Raw genomic sequence first — 22,256 nt, 5'->3', positions numbered from 1 at the left:
ATCACATGGGAAATATTTTATATCCTGTGACTTTCTGTTGCCACATACACACACCAGCCTGGCCCGTGAAGGTATGCTTCTAACAAACTGACAAAGAAAATAAGGCTGATGAAAGTGCTCTTGGGAAACCAATGCCTTGCATAATGATGGGGTATGTATATTTTTTAAATTGTTTTTCCTGATGTAATCTGAGGTGTTTTTTTTTTTTTTTGGCTGCGTTGGGTCTTTGTTGCTGTGCGCGGGCTTTCTCCAGTTGTGGTGCGTGGGCTTCCCATGGCAGCGGCTTCTCTTGTTGCGGAGCACGGGCTCTAAGCGGGTGGGCTCAGTAGTTGTGGCACGCGGGCTCTAGAGCACAGGCTCAGTAGTTGTGGTGCACGGGCTTAGCTGCTCCGCAGCATGTGGGATATTCCCGGACCAGGGATCGAACCCGTGTCCCCTGCATTGGCAGGCGGATTCTTAACCACTGCGCCACCAGGGAAGTCCTATAATGGGGTATTCTTTTAGGACTTTGGACAAAAGAGAGCATTTGGCTTACCATAAGGTTATGCTTTGTGCCAAAAAAAAAAAAACAAAAAAAAAACACTCGTACGTACTCTGTGCTGTGTGTTAAGCACCATACCAGGAAAAGCACTATATCAGGAACTTTATATACATGATCTTATTTAATCTTTACATCAAAGACCACGTGCTGTTTCTACTCTCCCTTTAGAAATGGGTTCAGGGAAGTAATTTGCCAAGATGAGGAAGCCGGGAGCAGCCCTGTTGTGGAGCTGAGCCGGTGCCGTCAGGAGAAGAGACAGTGGCCCGGGTGCTGTTGGTACGGCGGATCACTGACGAGGGGAGGACCAGCTGCTGGGGGCAGGGGGGCTGTCAGGTGGGCCTCTCCTCACTGCTCGTGCTCTGGCGCTGCCGCTGAGTTCAGGCTCAGTCCTGGCTGCACAGCTGTTGAGGTGGTGTCGTGTTCTTTATTTCTCCATTCATCTTTAAAATAAAACCTCACCAACTAAAGTTCCTGAGGTTTATGCTGGTCCTTGCAACCTGAAAGGGCCTAATACAAAGCTTTAAAAGCTTCAAATTTTTTTTTGTTGTGATGAAAAGTACAATAAGCCATTTACAAGTCACAAAGCACCAGAATTAAGGAGAACACATAATTTTTATACACACATATTTTTCATACAAAAGGTTGATCTTTATAAGAATTTAAAATAAATAATCTGAAAATCAGTGTCACTGATTGCAAAATAGGCATCTCGCTCTTTGACTCTCTCAAGGTGACCAGCCTCCTAAGTAGCCAAAAGATGAGGCGTCTGACCTCTGTTCCGAGCCTGGGTGGCGAGTCTCTGGCGGAGATTTCTCACTCTCTCCATAAGATCCCATTCCATGGTGTCCCAACGTGTTTTTCTTTGGTTTAATGAAACTTGAAAACAAAATTTAAAATTAACAACAGTTAATTTTAGCAATGGTATAGTGTTTAAAGGTAAATACGTTGCAAAAAATCAATAATGAAATGAATATTCTAAAAACCAAACTTCTTAAACAAAAAGCCTAACATATTACCTGCCCATGTGGTTCCATTTACAAGTCAAATATTTATTCGTTGAACTGAATGAATGCTATTAGAGAACTTATCTGCTTTTGGTTAGCTTTTTTTTTTTTTGATTTGGGAATACAGATGACCTTTTAAATTAGGAAGAAAGCTTGTTTAAGGGAGAATTTGAGTTCTTCGCAATAGTAAGTTTCTTCACCACGGTGCTTATTGTAATGAGAAAATTCCAAGGTGCCAAAATTAATATTGTGAAATGTACACCATGACCACTTCTCCTAACGCTTAAATAAATAAATCAAGTGCTTTTTATAGTGGCCAACACAGGGAGAGTCCAGACTCAAGATTAGAGCATTACAATGTGTCCAAGTGTAACAGTCATTTCACATTGATTTAGAGGGGCTAGTAAATACTGGAATTCAAAAAAGAAGCATCTTAAAAATATACTTCTCTGAAACTTAGTTACATATTCAAATAGCTTCAATTTCTGAAAACTGTTTTTCCCCCAAGGAATAAAACATTTATGCTTTTCTTATTTTGCTGCCAAATAAGAAACCTGCCAAATGTCCTCAACTGGATTTTGAAATTTAGATCTAGTTAAAAAGTTCTGACGTGTCAGAATGGAGAACAGTTGAGAAATCTCCTGTCCTTTCATTTGACTTACACATGACTTTTGGTTTAATTCACATCCTGACACAGAATTTAGAGATGCACATAAGAGTATGAGTTAGCAAGGATATTTTACACAACACTGGAACTCATGACTTGTTATCAGGTATATTTCTTACAAAGCTGGTCTTTTGGGGACATTATATACAAATCTGTTCTTCTAAAAGAACTCAAAACACATTGTTAAATTCTGCTTCATTTATGTGACAGTTTCACTGAAAAAGTTGGTTGAAATACAGTCTAACAGAGTTTCCAGTCCCCTCCCCTCCTTTTAAAAACAAATCAAGTACTTTACTGGGGAAACTGTTAGCTCCTTTATGGGCTTAATGCTGTGACTGCATTTCTGTAAGATGTTTCCATCCCATCCCTTCCAGAAATAAACAAAAACCTCCAGTTAATTAAGTCAAGGGATCAAAAGGCAACTAATCAACATGGAGCCACTTGCCCTCAGCAGTTCTGAGCGAGCTGGCCCCGCAGTCCATCTCAGGGCCCAGAGCAGACACATGTTTCCAATGGTTGTTGGAGGGAACTCAGCCCAGAATAAGAGTTGAGAAAATTCAAATATGTAATAGCTTTGAAAACTAATCCTGAGATTTTCTTTTCACGAGGATGTAAAAAAATAGTCATGAATATCATTAATTTAGTTAGTGACGGACTACTATTGGAGCCTCCAACTCTGTTTTGGGCAGCAGTGCTGGTGCTAGAGAAATAGTCGCACTAATGATATTTGGCAAGCTTTCTTTACTTGGGGTTCGAACTGACCCAGTTTTTCTCCCCAGCTGGAAACCTGAGAATCTTGCTGACTCCACTTTAGGATTTCCATGATCAATGCCCTGGGAAAATGGTCTCAACATGCTACAAATATAACTTAAGCCACAATCTTGCTTAAATATTGCTAAATCGAACATGACAGAAGACATCTTTCTTGTTTGTTGACTTACTCCGTGTCAAGGACTCCATTTCAGAAATGTCTTTTAACTGTGAGGTTCTGGGCAAACAGCTTGAGGCGACCCATTCATCTTGGCACCTGGGCACTATGTTATAAAAGTGAAAAAATAGAATGTTTGGGAGTGGATAGAAAGCCATTATTAATTCCAGATGGTCCCTAGTGAATTAGAATTGCCAAGGATAAAAAGTCCCTTACTTTTCTCTTCTGGGAAGAATGCTGTCACCAGTCAATAGGCAAGGGAAGTACAGTTAGAATTAAGAGCTGAGCTGAAGGTTTGGTGAAGTACTTTAAAAACACCTTTAGCTACAACAAAAAGCCAACAAACAACTGAAAAATACAGGTGTTAGTATAGAGATCCCAAACATTTGTTGGGAGAGACTATGAAATGTGATTAGCAAACCTTCCTTGAGAACAACTGTGAGCTGATCACTACCAGCTTTAACCAGGCAAGGCCTGATCACAATATACAGCAGACCAGAAGCAGCGATAGGCAAGTTCTGTTTTTTTAAAAAATATTTTTATTTTTATTATTTATTTTGGCTGGGCTGGGTCTTAGCTGCGCCACGTGGCATCTTTAGTTGCAGCATGCGGGATCTTTAGTTGCGGCATGCAGAGTCTTAGTTGCAGCATGCGGGATCTAGTTCCTGACCAGGGATGAAACCCTGCATTGGGAGCATGGAGTCTCACCCACTGGACTACCAGGGACGTCCCAAGCGATAGGCGAGTTTTACCTGGACTTATTAGAGTAGGAAGCATGGCAGTGTTCCACACCTAACCGGTGCCGCCTCCTATTTTTTTTAACATCACTCCCCTCACTTCAAAATTTATACTCACCCCTCAGCTGTGATTGTACTGTTTCCTAACTCCTACAGCTTTACATCCAATAAGACATCAGAGTCTTTTTGATTTTTTCATCCTAATGTCACTTAGGATGTCCCTTCCTTTCTACTCCCATCACCAGGATCCAAGCCTCCATGAGTCAGGTCCAGACTGCTCGGGTCACACTGACTCATGAAGATGATGCCTGCCTTTCACCTGGGCTCAAGAGCTTCAGCTAATGGTTTTTGTTTTGTGTGTGTTTTGTTTGTGTTTTTTAAAATTAATTAATTAATTTTTTAACATCTTTATTGGAGTATAATTGCTTTACAATGCTGTTAGTTCCTGCTTTATAACAAAATGAATCAGCTATACATATACATATATCCCCATATCTCCTCCCTCTTTCGTGTCCCTCCCTCCCACCCTCCCTATCCCACCCCTCTAGGTGGTCACAAAGCACCGAGCTGATCTTCCTGTGCTACGCGCGGTTGCTTCCCACTAGCTATCTATTTTACGTTTGGCAGTGTGTATATGTCCATGCCACTGTCTCACTTCATCCCAGCTTACCCTTCCCCCTCCCTGTGTCCTCAAGTCCATTCTCTACATCTGCATCTTTATTCCTATCCTGCCCCTAGGTTTTTCAGAACCATTTTTTTTTTTTTTTAGATTCCATACATATGTGTTCAGCTAATGGTTTTAACTCATCGTTTTAGCTCAATGAGTCATCAAGATAATGTGACTAATTACCAAATGATTAATTTGAACTGGTGTCAGGGAATGGAATGTAAGAGTCATCTTAAAATATCTGAAGGGCTATCATGGTAGTAAGCGTAATCTGCATTGCTCCAGAGAATAGTTTTTTTTTAAATTGTAGTTGATTTACAATGTTGTGTTAGTTTCAGGTGTATGGCAAAGTGATTCACTTATGTATTCTTTTTCAGATTCTTCTGTATTCTAGCTTATTACAAGATACTGAATATAGTTCTCTGTGCTATACAGTAAGTCCCTGTTGTTTATCTATTTTATATATAGTAGCGTGTATCTGTTAATCCCATACTCCTAATTTATCCCTCTCCCCCCTTTTCCCCTTTGGTAACCACAAGTTTGTTTTCTATGTCTGTGAGTCTGTTTGTTTCATAAATAAGTTAACTTGTATCATTTTTTAAGATTCTACATATAAGTGATATCGTATGATTTATCTTTCTCTGTCTGGCTTACTTCACTTAGTATGATAATCTCTAGGTCCATCCATGTTGGAAATGGCATTATTATTTCATTCTTTTTTAAGGCTGAGTAGTAGTCCATTGTATATATGTATTACATCTTCTTTATCCATCCATTAGTTGATGTACATTTAGGTTGCTTCCATGTCTTGGCTATTGTGAATAGTGCTGTAATGAACATTAGGGTGCATGTATTTTTTCGAATTAGAGTTTTCGTCTTTTCTGGATATATGCCCAGGAATGGGATTGCTGGGCCATATGGTAATTCTCTTTTTAGTATTTTAAGGAACCTCCATACTGTTCTCCATAGTGGCTGCACCAATCTACATTCCCACCAACAGTGTAGGAAGGTTCCCTTTTCTCTACACCTCCAGCATTTATTTGTAGACTTTTTTAATGGCCATTCTGACCAGAGAACAGTTTTTAATGAGAGGGTTTACAAAAAGAAAAGCAGGTTCAGCTTTACATAAGGAAGAAGCAACTTTTAAATAAAATACTGGCAGAAAATGGAATGAGGTAACAAGCTCACCAGCTCTATTAGTGTTCTGGCATAGGCTGGATAAGCACTATTGCAATGTTGCAGAGATGACTCACATATCAAATCCTTCCAAATCTGAGATCTCACAGTTCCTTGTCTCTCATCTGTCCTCTTAAATCCATCCTGCCCACGGCTGTTAGGGAGGATGAATTAAATGCCGTCTTGTAAATATCAGACAGCCAGTGGTTCCCCCCCCTTTGCTCATAGCAACGTTTCAAACACTGCTGAGCAGATTCACCTGTGAAACTTTAAAACAAAAATCTAGCTTTCCAGTTTTATTTTTAAATTATTTATTTACTTTTGGCTGCATTGGGTCTTCGTTGCTGTGCGCGGGCTTTCTCTAGCTGCGGCGAGCGGGGGCCACTCTTGGTTGCAGTGCGCGGGCTCCTCATTGCGGTGGCTTCTCTTGTTGTGGAGCACGGGCTCTAGGCACACGGGCTTCAGTAGTTGTGGCGCACGGGCTTAGTTGCTCCACGGCATGTGGGATCTTCCCGGACCAGGGCTCGAACCCGTGTCCCCTGCATTGGCAGGCGGATTCTTAACCACTGCACCACCAGGGAAGCCCTTTCCATTTGTTTTAAATCTACGGAATTAAATGTGAGGTCCTGACTATGCTTTTTTTTTTTAATTTGTAATGTATCAAAAAATTGGCAGTCACTGGCTGACTGTAACAAATTTGAACATATAAATAGTACAGTAAAAAGTGAAAGTTCTTTTTTCTATACTTCTTTTTTGCACTACAACTTGCTTTTTTCCTTCATTTAATGTATTTATTTTAAAGCCCCAAAAGTGATTCTTATTATTTAAAATTAGTATTTATTTACTGAAGTGGTATTACCTGTACCTCACAAAATTCAAAAGGAACAAAAAGGTACAAACTAAATTTCCTTCCTTTCCCTAACCACGTTCCTTGCCCAGGAGGCACGCCCTGCACTCTGTCTTCCGCAGGCCATTCTGCTCTGCAGCCAGGCTGGTGAACAGGATGAAGCCACTGCTCAGCCTGGCACTGAAGGTCCCCATCACCTACCTCCTTCAGTGATATCTTTAACCATCCTTGTACAGAAGCTCTCTGCTCCAGCGGGCCCAACCTGAATCACCACGACAGGCAAGTCTCTGCCACTGATTAATTACTTTTAACAAGTTCTGTCTCATGCAAGGAGTTCATGGAGGCGTTTGGTTGGGGAATCCACAAAAATGATTATGGGAAAGTGCTGTGTGTGTGTGTGTGTGTACGTGTATGTGCATGTTTCTGGGAGAGATCCTCAGAGAGACCCATAGACTGTAAGTGGTTAGAAAATGGTGTAATATAACGTTAGAACTGTAACAAAATTAAAAATCGCCTAGTCTATAATCTTCTCATTTTACAAATGAGGAAATTGAAGACCAGTAAACATTTCTTAATAGGCACAAATGAAACACAAGTGGGTAAATAAACTAACCAGAGGTACACAGCTTACTGACTCTGGCTAAGATTATTTAAACCCTGTCTTAGTTTACCCCGAGGCTGGGACTAGAACCCGGTGTTCCCGACGTCCAGCCCGGGCTCCTGCGCCACACCGTGAAATCCTCCCTCCCTGAAATGTCCTCCAGTTGCTCTAAGCTCTTCCCTTTCTTCAAGGCCCAGTCACTTTAAAACCTGGTCCAGTGGCCCTACCTGGCAACCAGCATTTACAAATGTCATTAAAAAAATAAGTTTCACTGAGATAATTCACATACCACAAAATTCCCCCCTTTAAAGGGTACAGTTCAGTGTTTTTAGTATACTTAGAGTTGTATAATCATCACCACTAATTCTAGAACATTTTCATCATCCCCCAAATAAACGTCTTACCCACCAGTGGCCCACTCCCCTACCCCTCCCACCCACAAACCACTAACCCCCTTCTGCCTCTACAGGTTTGCCTATTCTGGACATTTCATATAACATGTGGCCTTTTGGTCTAGCTTCTTTAACTTAGCATAAGGTTTTCAAGGTTCATCCATTGTGTAGCATGAATCAGTAGTTAATTCCTTTCTATCGCTAAAATTCCATTGTATGGATATACCATATTTTGTTTATCCATTCCTCATTTGATGGATATTTGGGTTGTTTCTACTTTTTGGCTATTATGAATAATGATGCTGTGGGCATTCAATGTACAAGTTTTTATAGGGATATGTTTTCAGTTCTCTTGGGTATATACCTAGGAGTGGAACTGCTGGGTCATACAGTCTCTCTACATTTAACCTTTTGAGGAACTGCCAGACTGTTTCCCAAAGTGGCCGCACCATGTCACATTCCCACCAGCACTGTTCCAATTCCTCTGATTCTCGCCCACACTTGTTAGTGGATTACATCCATGCTACTGATTGTGAAGTTGTATCTCATTGTATATATATTTTTAATTTTAATGTTTTCCCATGTGGTTTTGATTTGTCTTTCCCTAACGACTAATTTAAGCTGAACATCTTTTCATATGTGTATTGGTCATTGTATATCTTCTTTGGAAGAACTGTCTGTTCAAATCCTTTGCCCATTAAAAATGTGGACTAATATTTTATAAGACATCACTCACTATTCAGCTTCAGTTTAAGTTTATGGGCCTGGGATTTTAGGGGCAGCGAGGGTCATTCACATTGTCCAGAAGGTTCTATTTTCTGGGAAACAATAAGAATTCCTCCCCATTGTTAATAAAGATTGACATTAGGCACAAATTTAAATAAACGATCTGTCATTGGCACACTCATCTGTTTCCTACTTCCTGGTGCCTCGCTTCTAGGCTCTGAGTGACAAACCAATGCTGAGCACTTCCAATCAATGTGCCATTTTCCTAATTATAGCTGATTATCCTCCAGTTTTAGGATTAAATGACATGGATTTAATCTATACACCCTGATTAAGGCAATGATCAAATCCTTACACTTTTGCCTTTTGAAAAATGAATGATTATTAACCAAACTATCTCTCATTGGTGAAATTTAGGAACGTTGAAAAAACGTAGATGGCATGGGAGGAAGACACCATGGAGGCGGAAGGGCCAACATGTAGGAAGACTACGGATGCAGGAAGCTTTTTGCAGTTTCTTTCCTTTTTCAATTTCTAAATTCGTAGGTTCTCCAAAAGTCTCAAATTTCTTTTCTTTCTAATGTTGGGGTAAGTGTGACAGGGTAGGGAGAAGTGGCAGCTCCAGTGGTTTGTGTCTTCTGTAAGCAGGTTTTAAACGTTTAATTTGTGACATTCTGCTCCCCACTTCCCCCAAGGGCTCCGGGCGCTATTTGGGACCTAAACCCAAAAGCGTGAGAGGTAATGAGGGGTTTCAAAAGCAGCCTAATTAAATGATGATAGCATCTAACCTCTATTTTTGCTTTTCAATTTGTGCACTACAGAAGTAATTACAAAGGTAATGCACAGAGCATTAGTCATAAAAGCCCAAAAGCGGACACAACCCAAATGTCTATCAATTGATGAATGGATAAATAAAATGTGGAATACTCATACAATGGAATATTATCCTGCATTAAAAAGGAGTGAAGTACTGATATATGCTACAACATGGTTGAACCTCAAAACATTATGCTAGTGAAAGAAGTCAGACACAAAGGACCATGTAGCATATGATTCCATTTATATGAAATTTCCTGAATAGGCAAATCTACAGAAACAGGGGTAGATTAGTGGTCGCCAAGGGCTGGGGGGAGTGACAGGAAATGAGGAATGACTGCAAATGGACATGGGGTTTATTTGGGGGTGTGAAAATGTTCTAAAATCGATCGTGGTGATGGCTGCACAACTCTGAATACATTTTAAAATATATGGTAATATAATACTATTGAATTGTATATTTTTAATAGGTGAACGGTATGGCATGTGAATTACATATTAGTAAGGCTGTTATTTTAAAAAGTAATACATACATTTTATAAAAGACTGAAACAATACAAGATATAGTAAAACAGAAGTTCCCTGTATCTGTACTCTATTTTAGAATTTTAAATTATTATTATTATTTTGGCCGTGCCATGGGGCTTGTGGGATCTTAGTTCCCCAACCAGGGATTGAACCCGGGCCACGGCAGTGAAAGCACTGAGTCCTAACCACTGGACTGCCAGGGAATTCCCAAGAATTTTAAATTAAAATTTTGATTTTTCATTGAATGCCACTGTAAGCCTTGCACCAAAACCTAATGTTTGATTAGATCCTATAATAAGTTTCCTTGTGTTACTTTAATAAACTGTTGTTCTGAGGACCAGCTATTGGCAAAGCACACATTTTTACTAAAATTAACTAGAAATAGCACTTTGGGAACAAATCATAGTCTAGTACATTAAGGGGATGCCAAGGACCATGGAATAAAACAATTCTACAGGATGGTTGAGAAATTTTTCTTGATTGGAGTTTTTTTTTTTTTTTTAAACAGCCCCACCTCCTCATCCCACTCTTCCTGACCAAAAAGTGGTAACTAGTGATTACCTTTTAGCTGAGCAATAATTTGACTAAAAGTGCCAAAATACATCTCAAGGATTTATCCATGCTAAGAGACCACAGTTAATGAATGAATGTGTAACACCATGAAGGGAGAGAGAAGCGTTCACGATGCTCACCTTTATGGTACGGATGTTGAGCATTTTCTAAAGCATCATGTATCTCATTCTCTAGGAACCACCTTCTAGATGCATCTGAAAGAGCAGCAGCTTTCTTTTCTGATTTCAAATGAAAGTCTTTTTCTTCAGCTTCCTCCCACTAAATTCAAATAAATGAAAAAAAAATCACATAAAAATTGTGCTAATGCAAGTTCCTGTAGTGAAGTAGCCCCTTTTGTTTCCTCTACTTTATATTTCCAAGGCACGTAGGATTTATTTGGTATTAGGGAATTTGGGTGCCTGTCTTGGCTCAAGGCTGTTGAAGAACCTTGAAAGCAGAGGCACTTCTGATGTCCCTACCACTCAATTCCTCAGAGTGCCATACAGGTCCCAACTGGCACTGAAATGACAATTCATTTCAATACATTTCAGATCTCAAATCTTATGGGATTGAGTTTTTAAAATTAATGGATGGAAAGGTATCCTTGAGAATGAAAGACATACTCCAGGAAATAGTGCAGAAACGTTGAAGGGGGCAGTTTTTCTGATGACCTTGGAGCCAGGATACCAACCGTGGACTGCCCGCCTCCAGACTTTTCATGTGAAAAAGAAAAATACTTCTATCTTGCTTATAGTTACTGTTATTTTGGTTTTTGTTACTAGTAGCTACATATAATTCCTAACTGTTCAAAGTCTTTTACGTTGCTAGTATAGAAAATTAGGTAAATTAAAGTAGTAATACTATACAATCAGCTAGAACAAATCCACGAGGTTGGGAAGTTGAGACACTAATGTAACTGAGAAAGACACTTAGTCATTCTTAGGTGGCATCAACATTGGACTTCTCTGAGCACTACCTATTAAAATTAGATCATCTTTAAGATCTTTTCAAACACAAATTATGTGGTTTGATGCTATTGCCATTTGATTATGTACTATTTCAAGATTTAAATGATTAATAACAAGAAGTTTGTAACACCATTCTTACCTTTTTAGCTTCCCCCTCCATCACTGCATTTAATACTTCCATTTCTTTCTTTCTGTTTTTCCGAAGCAGTTTGGCTACTTCCTGGTAACATTCATTTCGGTGTAGATCATCGCATCTTTGTTTATGTAAAGCTTGAATTCGCCAGTCAGTATTTAGACATGATTGTTCAGCTTTTGCCAAATTTTCTTCAATTAACTAAGAAAAATTCGTAAATTTCAGAAACAAGATTAGACTACATAAAATATGGTACGTCCATTCAATGTATCCAAGTGTCCAGGACAGATGTTCACAACCCTGGTTGCATATTAGAATCACCTCAGTGTTTAAAACAAACTGATGTCCAAGCTCCACCACAAACCAACTAAATCAATCTCTTTATCAGCTGGATATTGGTACTTCTAGAAAGCTCTTCAAGTGGTTCTAATGTATAGCCAAGGTTGAGAACTTCTAGGCTAAGGGATGGGTGGAATTAAACAATTCCCATGTTTTAGTCCTTTGAAAAGGAGTCAGAAGAACCTATTCTTACAGACTGGACAAAAGCCTATAAGGAAAAAAAAGGGGGGAGGGGATATTCTGAGGGGGGAAGCCAAGGGACAGAACAGAAGGTAGGGAAATCTTACACTATTCCTGGCTTTTGGAACTGGGCCAGGCCCTGCCACAGACCCATTTAACATTTCGTTAAAGGGATAATAGACAAAGTTCTGTCCTGAAGCCCCCAAATTCTATTTCCATTCATTTAAGCCAGCATTTCTGAAAGGATACTCCACAAGAAATTCTATAAAATAAGTTTAAGAAAATTTCTTAAAGATTCACAATGTGCCACATCCTCAAATCTGGCATGGAAAAAAACCTAACTTTAAGACAGCATTTTCAATACTTGTCATCCCCATTTTATTTAATACTAGTTATTGATATTCTACAGAATACACTTTGGAAATGCTGGCTTATATACCAGGCAGAGACCTGATGTTTTGCAACTAATCCACTCAGGGATAATTTCGGAGACTTAACAATGTAGGGCACTAAAATTTATAAAGTTATTTCCTTTGTATTTTCTTCCAAGTCTTGAAATTCTCAAAGAGTATAAAAGACACATGTATATGGCTGTCAGTGAAGTAAGTAACCTCTAAATAAAATAATGTGAGTTTCTAGGAACTGTGATAACTGAAGCAAAGAAACAAATTAACTTTACAGAGTTCAATATTAAATTCCTTCTTTTAAAAGAATGGCAGATGGTAATTCCTCCTTCTATAGATACACTAAATTTATCATATTTTTACCTTCTGAGTTTTTTGGTTCTGAGTTTGATCTGTTCCTATCGGTCTATGAAACATGTGTTCTTCAAGATCCACTTTTCGTTTATAGGCATCTGCATCTTCTCTCATTTCTTTTGCAATAGCTTCTTGATTTCTAGAGAGATTCTGTTAAAGAAATCATTTGTAAAAAAAAAAAAAAAAAAAAAAATCACCAATCCATATTAATAATGATGCTGGAACACAAAAACGTCTTTGCTCTTTTTCAGGATACCAAAACTGTAATCATCTAATTTTCAAAGTAAAAAGCAAACAGTGGTGACATCAGCGGAAATAAGAGTAAGGACCTCTGAAAATTCTCTCATCTATAAAAGCACTGAGATCACTGGCAAAACAAACTTCTTCAGAACTCTGGAAATTAACTGAAGGCTTACAGCAATCTGGGGAGCATTTATTCATGAAAATGGCTGAATCTTAGTAAGAAAGACGAACTTTATGGCATTTTAAACTTGCATTATTCCTATTCCATGCCACCCCTAAGCTCTGCCATTAGCTTTGAAAATCATTAGCCTGGCAGCCAATGGAGGGGACAAAATGGAGTTGAGGTCCTTCTAACTCCCATTCCCAGAGAACTGTCATCATCTGACTTGGAAGACCCCACTTTCAAGGCTGTTTTTATTTGACCTGACTCATAACTCACCTATAGCCTTTTCCCTGGGGATGTCTGCTGAAAACAATCAGGGGAAACTGTTGAACATCGTGACTGTCCAAGGCAGTGGATCACAGAGCAAACAACGGGCCAATCAAAAAGCTTTGTAGGAAAAGCTGGGGAATCAGATACCTATAGGGGGCTTTGAAACGCTCCAACAGATTCCTGGGACTTTAGAAGGCCGTGTGCATGTGTAAAAATGTGCACGTGCCAAGGGCTGTGTGAATGCTCAGACCTGAGGAGGTCCTAAGCGCTCAGCTCTGGTGAACTGAGGTTTTGCAAAATCAGGAAGTGAAATCTAAGAGAGTTGTAAACTATCTAACTGAGCTTTGAAAGTGTGCCCGAACATGATGCACACGGTGCCTCTCGGCAAAGACTAGAGGTTTTTACTGGTTCAAGGGATCTAAGGAAATCTCTGTCTAGTCACCAGGCTACCTGAGTAGAGACTTCAGTGGCTATGCATGACAAAGAATACTTTACAGAATAATTCAGGTAAGTCACTAAGCAAAGAAACAACAAGAAACCCTGGGGAGAGAAGAGAATGTGGTTTCCAGAAATGTCCTATTACTTAAAATAACTAGTTTTCAACAAAAAATTACACGATATAACAAAAAACAAAGTATGGCCCTACATGCTTTAAACAGACATTAACCACATGATCTCCAAAGAAGATATAAAAATGGACAATGAACATATGAAAAGATGCTTGATATTAGTCATCAGGTAAACAACAAATGCTAATTGAGGAACATTCTACAATATATCTGGCCTATATACTTCAAAAGTATAAATGTCATAAAATATAAAGACAAGACTCAGGAATGGTTCCAACTTAAAGGAGAATGAGGAGACATGACAACTGAAACAAATGGATTAGCTTAGATTTTCTTTTGCTATAAAAGACATTTTTAGGAGAACTGATAAAATGTGAATACGGTTTATACAACAGAGAATAATATGTTAATTTGCTGATTTTGATAATTGTACTGTGATTATGTAATAAGGATTCCTTGTAGAAAATATACAATGAAGTATTCAGGGGTAAAAGAGCATCATGTCTGCAACTTACTCAAACAGCTCAGGAAAAAAATGTGTGTGTGTATAGACAGAAAGAGAAGGATAATGCAAATTTAGCAAAATGTTAGTATTTGAGAATCTGAGAGAAAAACACTTTGAAATTTTTAGTATTTTTCTTGCCAATTTTCTGTTAATTCTGAAATCATGCCCCCAGGGCCACCACTCCACCTCCCCCGCAGAAAAGATAGTAAAAAATAACCTCAAGCTTAGTTCAAATGAATGAATTCTAATTCAAAAATCATAGGAGACTTAGTGTAAATTCCTGGGGCTCAGATTTAGAAAAAGTTCAGTGTAGAAACTTAAAGTGTTGTAGTTATGAATGGATGCTATATTTTAAATCTTATTTAATGTGAGCAACAAACAATCATATGCATGTTACCTGTTACATATTTGTAATTATCACTAATTTCAAACTCAGTCTGACTTTAAGAGGGCTGAAGGAAGTGAAAACATGGTTTCAACATTAAATAAATGAGTAACATAATGCTTTTCCCCAACAAAAAATATCTACAGCAGTAACAAAGTTTCCTTTTCCAGTGTCTTGGAAACTGAATTATACATGCTAAAGTAGGTACTTACTGATTTGATTCCAGAAGATTTAAATTTAGAGTGCTTTACAGTTCTTATCTGACTTAACCTTGTAGGATCTTTGTGAAGTACTGGGTTAAGTTTGCAGTCACTATTACACAGATACAAGAAAACTTAGTAAGTTAGTAAAAGATCCTGAGGCAAAATCTGGGGCTTACATCTGGTGCTTCAGACACTAGACTAAGTTGTTAAGAGAAACATGAATTAAAGAATTACAACAAACTGTGCATTCAGACATTCTGGCTACCTTACAATCCTGGATAACACTATACTCTTCTTGAAAAAAAACAAATAAAATGAACATTAAAAAACCTTGAATAAATTGTCTAAAAAGAGTTCGTACAAACTCTGCTTTTCTTATATTGGCAATTGTTGATTTATACCTTCTCATAAAGTCTTTTTTGTGGTTCGAGTTCCAGACGTCTCATTTCTAGGTCTTTGGCTGTGGCAGCAATTTCTCGATCTCTCATATGTACCTACGGCCAAATAACAAACTGTGAATACCAAAAATAATTTACAAAAATATTTTTTGTTTAATAGATTTAGTAATCTTGTAATATGAACAACCCGCTAAATGCATTTAAAATAATAGGTATTGGGTTTTTGAAACCAGAGTAATTGCCAATCTATTAACATTCACTGTGGAATCTAGAAATAATGTCTGAGTTAAAGTTAAGCATAATTTTCTAAAAAAGAAAACACAATTACCATATGCTCATCTGCCCAGACTGGGAGAACAGATGGCAGTTCTTTCCATATTACATTAGCCATATTATGAGTTAGAAAAACTTGAGCAATTTAAATTCACAGTGGATAAAAATATAAAATGTTTAATCTTATTCGATATAACATTTATTTAATGTTCTTTTTGATTAAACTTCTATACTTTTCTAAATTCGGTTTGGCAACTAGTAATTTCAAGTTAAAATTTACTGTGGACTGTTCAACCTGTATGTGCCCTGCTTGGACTTAGCCAATTTAAAGTTCACCTTTCTCAAAATTTGACTACTTGGGAGCTTTTCACTCCTATACACTAGAGGATTTGGATCAGGAACTCTTTAGATAGAGATTCCTGGGAACTGTCTTAAATACTTGGCTGCCTAAAATGCTCATTCTTTAGGAGTGAGAATAACATGATATGTGTTTCAGAACAAAACAAAACAAACTATAACCCATGAGGCATCTAACCTAATCATTTCATCCAACCAGTAAACGGTTAATGATTGCATTACTACTTACACGCCTAAGGCAAAATGTTAGATATTGTAGACAAACTATCAAATACATATAATCAGAGAAACAAACAGTAAAAATGAGAGTATAGTGGGATGTGCAAGGACATGCATCCAAGGAGTAAAAAAACCACGGACTGCAAACCAGTTCAACTTAAAGAGGTTCCTGAGAAAGCAGGTAGCTCAAAGGTGGGGACACTTGAGTTGATGAAGCAAGAGTAGTTATAATGCTAAGAGGTGGAGGAGACGTTTGGCATAGCAAATAATGCTTTTTAGGAATTTCAATTACAGAAGCTCTTTCGCTCATGAATTTTCAGAGATACAAACAGCTATGTACCAGAGCAAAACAGATCAACTTTGCTTGCTACTAACAGATGTCTGTGTCACTTGTACGTGTCACTTTGGACTCAAGCAGTCTTTCCTGCTGGCGCCTGAACGGTGAGTAGAGAAGCTTCTGCTATTTAGCAGGGTCAGAGCTCACGATCAGACCAGGGAGATGGAAGGGCAGGAGGCTGGAAGGGGAGGCAGAGGCCAGATCGTGCCACTGAAAGGACTTGGCAGGATTCTTTCACCAAAAAACTGCCTTCCACTATCTCAAAGGGGTTTGGAATAAAGAGATAGAGTTCTAAGCCTGAATTACTTTTGGAGAAGAACATAGATTTTCTAGAATAATGAATTATCAACCTCATTTACTAGATGAGATAGTTAAAAGAAATCATGGATTTTAAAAATCAATTTAAAATTAATTGGCTTTAAACAAAACAAAGTATTATCTCATGCTATAAAAGAGATAATAGATTATTAATATAGATGAATGAAAATCTTAAGAAAAATTTAAATATTTACTACTTTATCAAAAGCAAGTTTGAAACTCCTTAATTAGTTTACAAATTCAATGCAATCCTAATAAAAATTCCAACAGGATGGGGGGATTCAGAGAGAGAGAGGGAGAGATAAAATTTTCAAAGTCTATTTGAAATGATAAACATTTGAGAATACTGAAGAAAACTCTTTAAAAGGCACACTAATTGTGGTAATTAGGCCTACTAATTAGTAAAACATTACACAGGTGTTATTCAAACAGTGTGGTACTGGCTTAGGAATAGACAGCAAAGGAGGAGATCAAGTTTATAAGGGAACTGAACATTTAATAACCATCAGCTGGCAAAATGACTGCTAATATTCAACAAATGCTGCTGGGAAAATTGACTTGCCTTTGGAAAGAAGTAAGCTTGCTTCCTAACTCATTCCTTACACTCAATTTTCAGACACATCAGGGGCTGGCAAACTTTTCCTGTAAAGGGTCTCAGAGTTAAATACTTTAGGCTTTGTGGGACGTAGTTTGTGTCAGCTATTCACCTCTGCCATTGTAGTGCGAAAGCAGCCAAAGAAATATGTAAACAAATAAGTGTGACCGTTTTCCAATAAAACTGTATTTATGGTCACTGAAATTTGAACTTCATATGTTTTAAAAAATTTAATTTTCATGTCATGTATTATTATTCTTTGATTCCGATTTTTTTTTTAACCACTGAAAACGTTAAAACCATTGTAACTCACGAGCCTTACAAAACAGGTGGTGGGTCAGATTTGCTGGCACACAATAATCTGCTGACCCTTAGGGACTTCCCTGTGGCACAGTGGTTAAGAATCCGCCTGCCAATGCAGGGGACACGGGTTCGAGCCCTGGTCCGGGAAGATCCCACATGCCGTGGAGCAACTAAGCCTGTGCGCCACAACTACTGAGCCCAAGCTCTAGAGCCTGTGAGCCACAACTACTGAGCTCGCATGCCACAACTACTGAGGCCTGCGCGCCTAGAGCCCATGCTCCACAAGAGAAGCCACCGCAATGAGAAGCCCGCGCACCGCAATGAAGAGTAGCCCCCGCTTGCCACAACTAGAGAAAGCCCGTGCGCAGCAACGAAGACCCAACGCAGCCATAAATAAATAAATAAATAAATAAATAATTAAAAAAGATAATCAAAGATTAAAAAAACAACAGAAAACTACAGAACTAGAAGAAAATAGGCATAAGTGGTAATATAACCTTAAATGGGAAGGTTAATAAACATGACAGAAAACCTAGAAGTCATAAAAAACTAATGAAGTTGGTTATCCAAAAATTAAAATATTTTACATGATGAAAAAAAGACACTGCAAACATTCTTAGAGTCAAACACAGACTGAGCAAAACATTCTCAACAGACAAAAGGATTAATGCCCTGACCCTATGCTGTGAGGCAACCACTATAGCCACATATAACTGTTGGGTCACTTAAAATGTGATTAGTCCTAATTGAGGTGTGCTACAAGTATAAACTGACTACTAGATTTCAAAGACTTAGTACAAACAAAAGGTAAAACATCTCAATGACAATGTATACTAATTACATACTGCAAAGATAATTTCAAATATAGAGTTAAGTATTATTAAAATTAATTTCACCTGTTTCTTCTTACTTTTTAATGTGGCATTAGAAAACTTAAAATTACCCATGTGGCTCACATCATATTTCTATTGAACACTGCTGCCCCAAATGATAAAAGAGCCTGTGTAAATTGGTAAGAAAAAGAGTAACTTGGTAGAAAAATGGAGAAATGATTTAGATATGCAATTTTTAGTTCTACAAATGAAGATAAATAAATGAAGAGACAGTTAACATCACTAGCAAAAAACCAAAAAAAAAACAAAAAACAAAACCATTTTTCACCTATCACCTATCAGACTGGCAAATATTAAGACTGATGCACTCCAAATTGACTAGGGTATCGGTACTCTTATATTCTTAAAATACCTAAGTGGATTCATTTTTGGAGGACAATCTGGCATACCTTGGAATTTATTCAACAAAAATATGTGTGCAACTACTCAAAGATTTGTACCGAGAATGTACAATCTAGCAGTGTTTTGTACAGCAGAATACTGCAAACAACCTAAATGTCCGACAGCAAAGGATTAGTTAAGTAAACTATGACATGTCCATATAATGGAATACTATGCAACCATAAAAAAAGAGAAAGATATATAACCATTTTAAAATAATTTATCTCTGGGGATGAAATGAGAGAAGAGTGGAGAAGGTCCATTTTAACTCCATATATTTTATAATGGAAATCTTTTTAGGCTAGTGATGTGTAAATTTTTATATTAAAAAGGAGCATTTCCCTTCACAATTAAATTCATGGTTAACTGATACTTCTCTAAAAGAACAGTCATCAAGGACACTCATCAACTTGACTCATTTTCCTGGCATTTCTAAAATATTTAACCATTAATGAAATATAAAAGAGAATAAGAATAGCTGGGGGCGGCGGGGGGGAATTACATAAAACTAAAGGGGCTATTTAGTATCCCTTGTGAACTCTAGGAATAATATTTAACTTGAAGGTGTTCGTTACATTTAAATGAGAGTTAATGGAGATAATGTATGAGAACTAAGAATAATAAACCTTTCTCTCAATTTCATCATCCAGTCTTCTTAGCTCCATTTCACGCTGCTCCTGCTGAGGCTGCAGAAGACGCCTTCTTGCAGCATCTTGTAAGTGCACTTCCTTTACTTTCAACTCTCTTTTCACAGCAGCTAGTCTTAAACACAAAATACATCAAGAAGAATAAATAAAATCATTTCCCAATATATATTTAAATGGAAAAATACTATGTTTCACAACAATGAAAGGCCTGCCACTGATTTTGGTCCGCTTTCCCAATTCAACTGGTGCCGTCATAACATGGGTTTTTATAATATAGAAATGAAAATGCTCAATTACAAAACAAGCCTGCATTCATGAAAATGACAAGTCCACATGCAATTGGCTATTTCTTCATACTCAGAAATTCTCTTTAACAGGTCTACTACTCAGATCACCTCAATACAATTAATATCCTTTATCTGAGAAAAGAAGGCCCCAAAATACTCCGATGTTACCAAAGATTATGTATGCTTATTCTTTTCGAATTTTAGAAGGCTAATGGCTCAGTTCAGTAATTTTTTTTTTAACTCACACCAGAAATCTGTTTCATAAAGTCCTATCCAAAAATAAGAATCAACAAACACAGAAGTGATTTTCCCAACAATCAGCCTTAGTCTCAATGCTTATCCCATAATCTTAACTAATTTAAACATTTTGCCTTATTAACGTATTATTCAATAAGCGTTTAATACTTCTTTCCCTGTCCTCCAAAGTATGAAATGCACAATGAGAATCATTTTATGTTTCATTTTCAGGTCACACAGATACATTTAAAACACAATTTAAAAAATTATACTCCACTAAAGACAATTTACCCAGCACTGTGTTGCAAGGCACTTCTGCCCACTGTAAAAGGTACCTTAGATCTTGTATTACTTCTGAATAATCAGAGCACATTATATTATACTCAGTATAGCTTTAGAATTACATTTTACTATATGCCAATTTTTTGAAAAATGTATTATAATTTCTTTTTATTAGCTTAAACATTTGCGTAATGGAAATAGCAGAGCTGGGTAATACTGTATAAAGTGAAACTGTATATAATTATATATAATTTCACAATAATGAAAGAAATAAAAATTATTAAAATAACTCAGATGTCCAGCTTTTTTCAAAGTGTTAAACATACTTCTGTCTTTGCTGTATCATCTTCTCCTCCTCTTGTAAGAGCATTTCTCTCCTTGTTTCTTCAGCTTTACGAAGCAGTTCCTGTGTTTGGTACCAACCTTCATCTTCAGCTCTTTGCTGGTCTACTTCAGCTTGCATGTCTTCAACTACCTGCCTAGAGTACATAATATTTATTATTATAACAAAACGCAAATGAGAAAACTGAGTAATTTAAGTCCAAGAACAACCAAAACTCAAAATGTATATACCTGATTAACATGTAATTGTTTTACTTCCATATGCAAGAATATCTTTAAAGATATTTCCATCCTTCAAACTCTAATTTTATACAACTTAATAATTTACATGTCTTTTTCATAAAAATTTTGTTTATATTTATAATAGATTTTGTGTTTATCAAAGAACAACCATTCCATGATTACCTCTCTCTTAAGGAATCCAATTGATCATTCCTTATTCTTTCTCGTTCCTGTGTCTGATAGTCCGCAATAAACTTTGGATATTGATTAAATACTGGGTATTGCCCTTTTGTCAGTGCCACAAAAACATCAAGCATGCTGTCTGGATGAATATCAGTGGGCGTGGTATCCATGAGACGATAAACTTCTCTAATTACAGCACTTATATCCAGGTTATTCCGATGGTGAAAAAAAAACTGTAAGAAAACTTCGTGTTTAAATTGAGATTTACCTAGTAAAGCAATTAAGGCAGAACTAAAACGAGTTTAAACATGTAAATGTGAATTTATCTTTAAGAGGATTTTTTTTTTTTTGCCAATTCACTGAAGCGTTTTGTAACCCAAGTTTTAAAATGAAGATCCAGTTTCATATTTTAAAAAATAAATTTATACAACCATATTATGAAATTTTGAAAGAAAACTTTTAAAATTTTAACTCAAAATGAAGGCTTCCTTTATAATAGAAGACTGCTTCGACAATGAAATAAATTCTTCTACTGGAATTTTTTTTCTTCAAAATCCAAAATAAGTAAATTCAAAACTAAATTAGCCTTTGAAAATAACCTTGGTTTTTAAAAAATATCTGACATGTTTCCACATTATCTTGTTCTGCTGGCAGATCCAAATTCTAATATATATACACACATACATACGTATATGTACGCATCTTGTGATCATGAAGTAAAAATGAAGTTTAATTTGATAGGAACCACAAAATAAGTAACAAACAAACAAAACCAACTTAATTCATCCTGTTACCAAAAGAACCTCTCCCTTTAAAAACTACCTCTAGGGGCTTCCCTGGTGGCGCAGTGGTTGAGAATCTGCCTGCCAATGCAGGGGACACGGGTTCGAGCCCTGGTCTGGGAAGATCCCACATGCCGCGGAGCAACTGGGCCCGTGAGCCACAATTACTGAGCCTGCGCGTCTGGAGCCTGTGCTCCGCAACGGGAGAGGCCACGATGGTGAGAAGCCCGCGCACCGCGATGAAGAGTGGCCCCCACTTGCCGCAACTAGAGAAACCCCTCGCACAGAAACCAAGACCCAAC

The 22,256-nt window shown here is 37.5% G+C and overlaps 1 protein-coding gene across 2 annotated transcripts in view; it reads right to left on the bottom strand.

Moving 5' to 3' along the window:
* Positions 1-1,134: 1,134 nt before the first annotated feature.
* TBC1D31 (TBC1 domain family member 31) overlaps positions 1,135-22,256 on the bottom strand; it is a 60,391-nt gene continuing 39,269 nt past the window's right edge. For both annotated transcript variants that reach the window (XM_068525895.1, XM_068525896.1), the window contains 9 exons: positions 21,173-21,405; positions 20,752-20,904; positions 19,599-19,734; positions 15,300-15,392; positions 12,570-12,710; positions 11,290-11,484; positions 10,323-10,461; positions 3,154-3,246; positions 1,135-1,417 (listed from right to left, as the gene is read on the bottom strand). In XM_068525895.1, coding sequence (XP_068381996.1) covers positions 1,284-1,417; positions 3,154-3,246; positions 10,323-10,461; positions 11,290-11,484; positions 12,570-12,710; positions 15,300-15,392; positions 19,599-19,734; positions 20,752-20,904; positions 21,173-21,405 — 1,317 coding nt within the window. In that variant the 3' untranslated portion in view covers positions 1,135-1,283. The remainder of the gene's footprint in view (positions 1,418-3,153; positions 3,247-10,322; positions 10,462-11,289; positions 11,485-12,569; positions 12,711-15,299; positions 15,393-19,598; positions 19,735-20,751; positions 20,905-21,172; positions 21,406-22,256) is intronic.

This window comes from Eschrichtius robustus, chromosome 17 (genome assembly GCF_028021215.1).
Source record: "Eschrichtius robustus isolate mEscRob2 chromosome 17, mEscRob2.pri, whole genome shotgun sequence".
Lineage (NCBI taxonomy): Eukaryota > Metazoa > Chordata > Mammalia > Artiodactyla > Eschrichtiidae > Eschrichtius > Eschrichtius robustus.
This window is presented reverse-complemented; position numbering and strand designations above follow the sequence as displayed.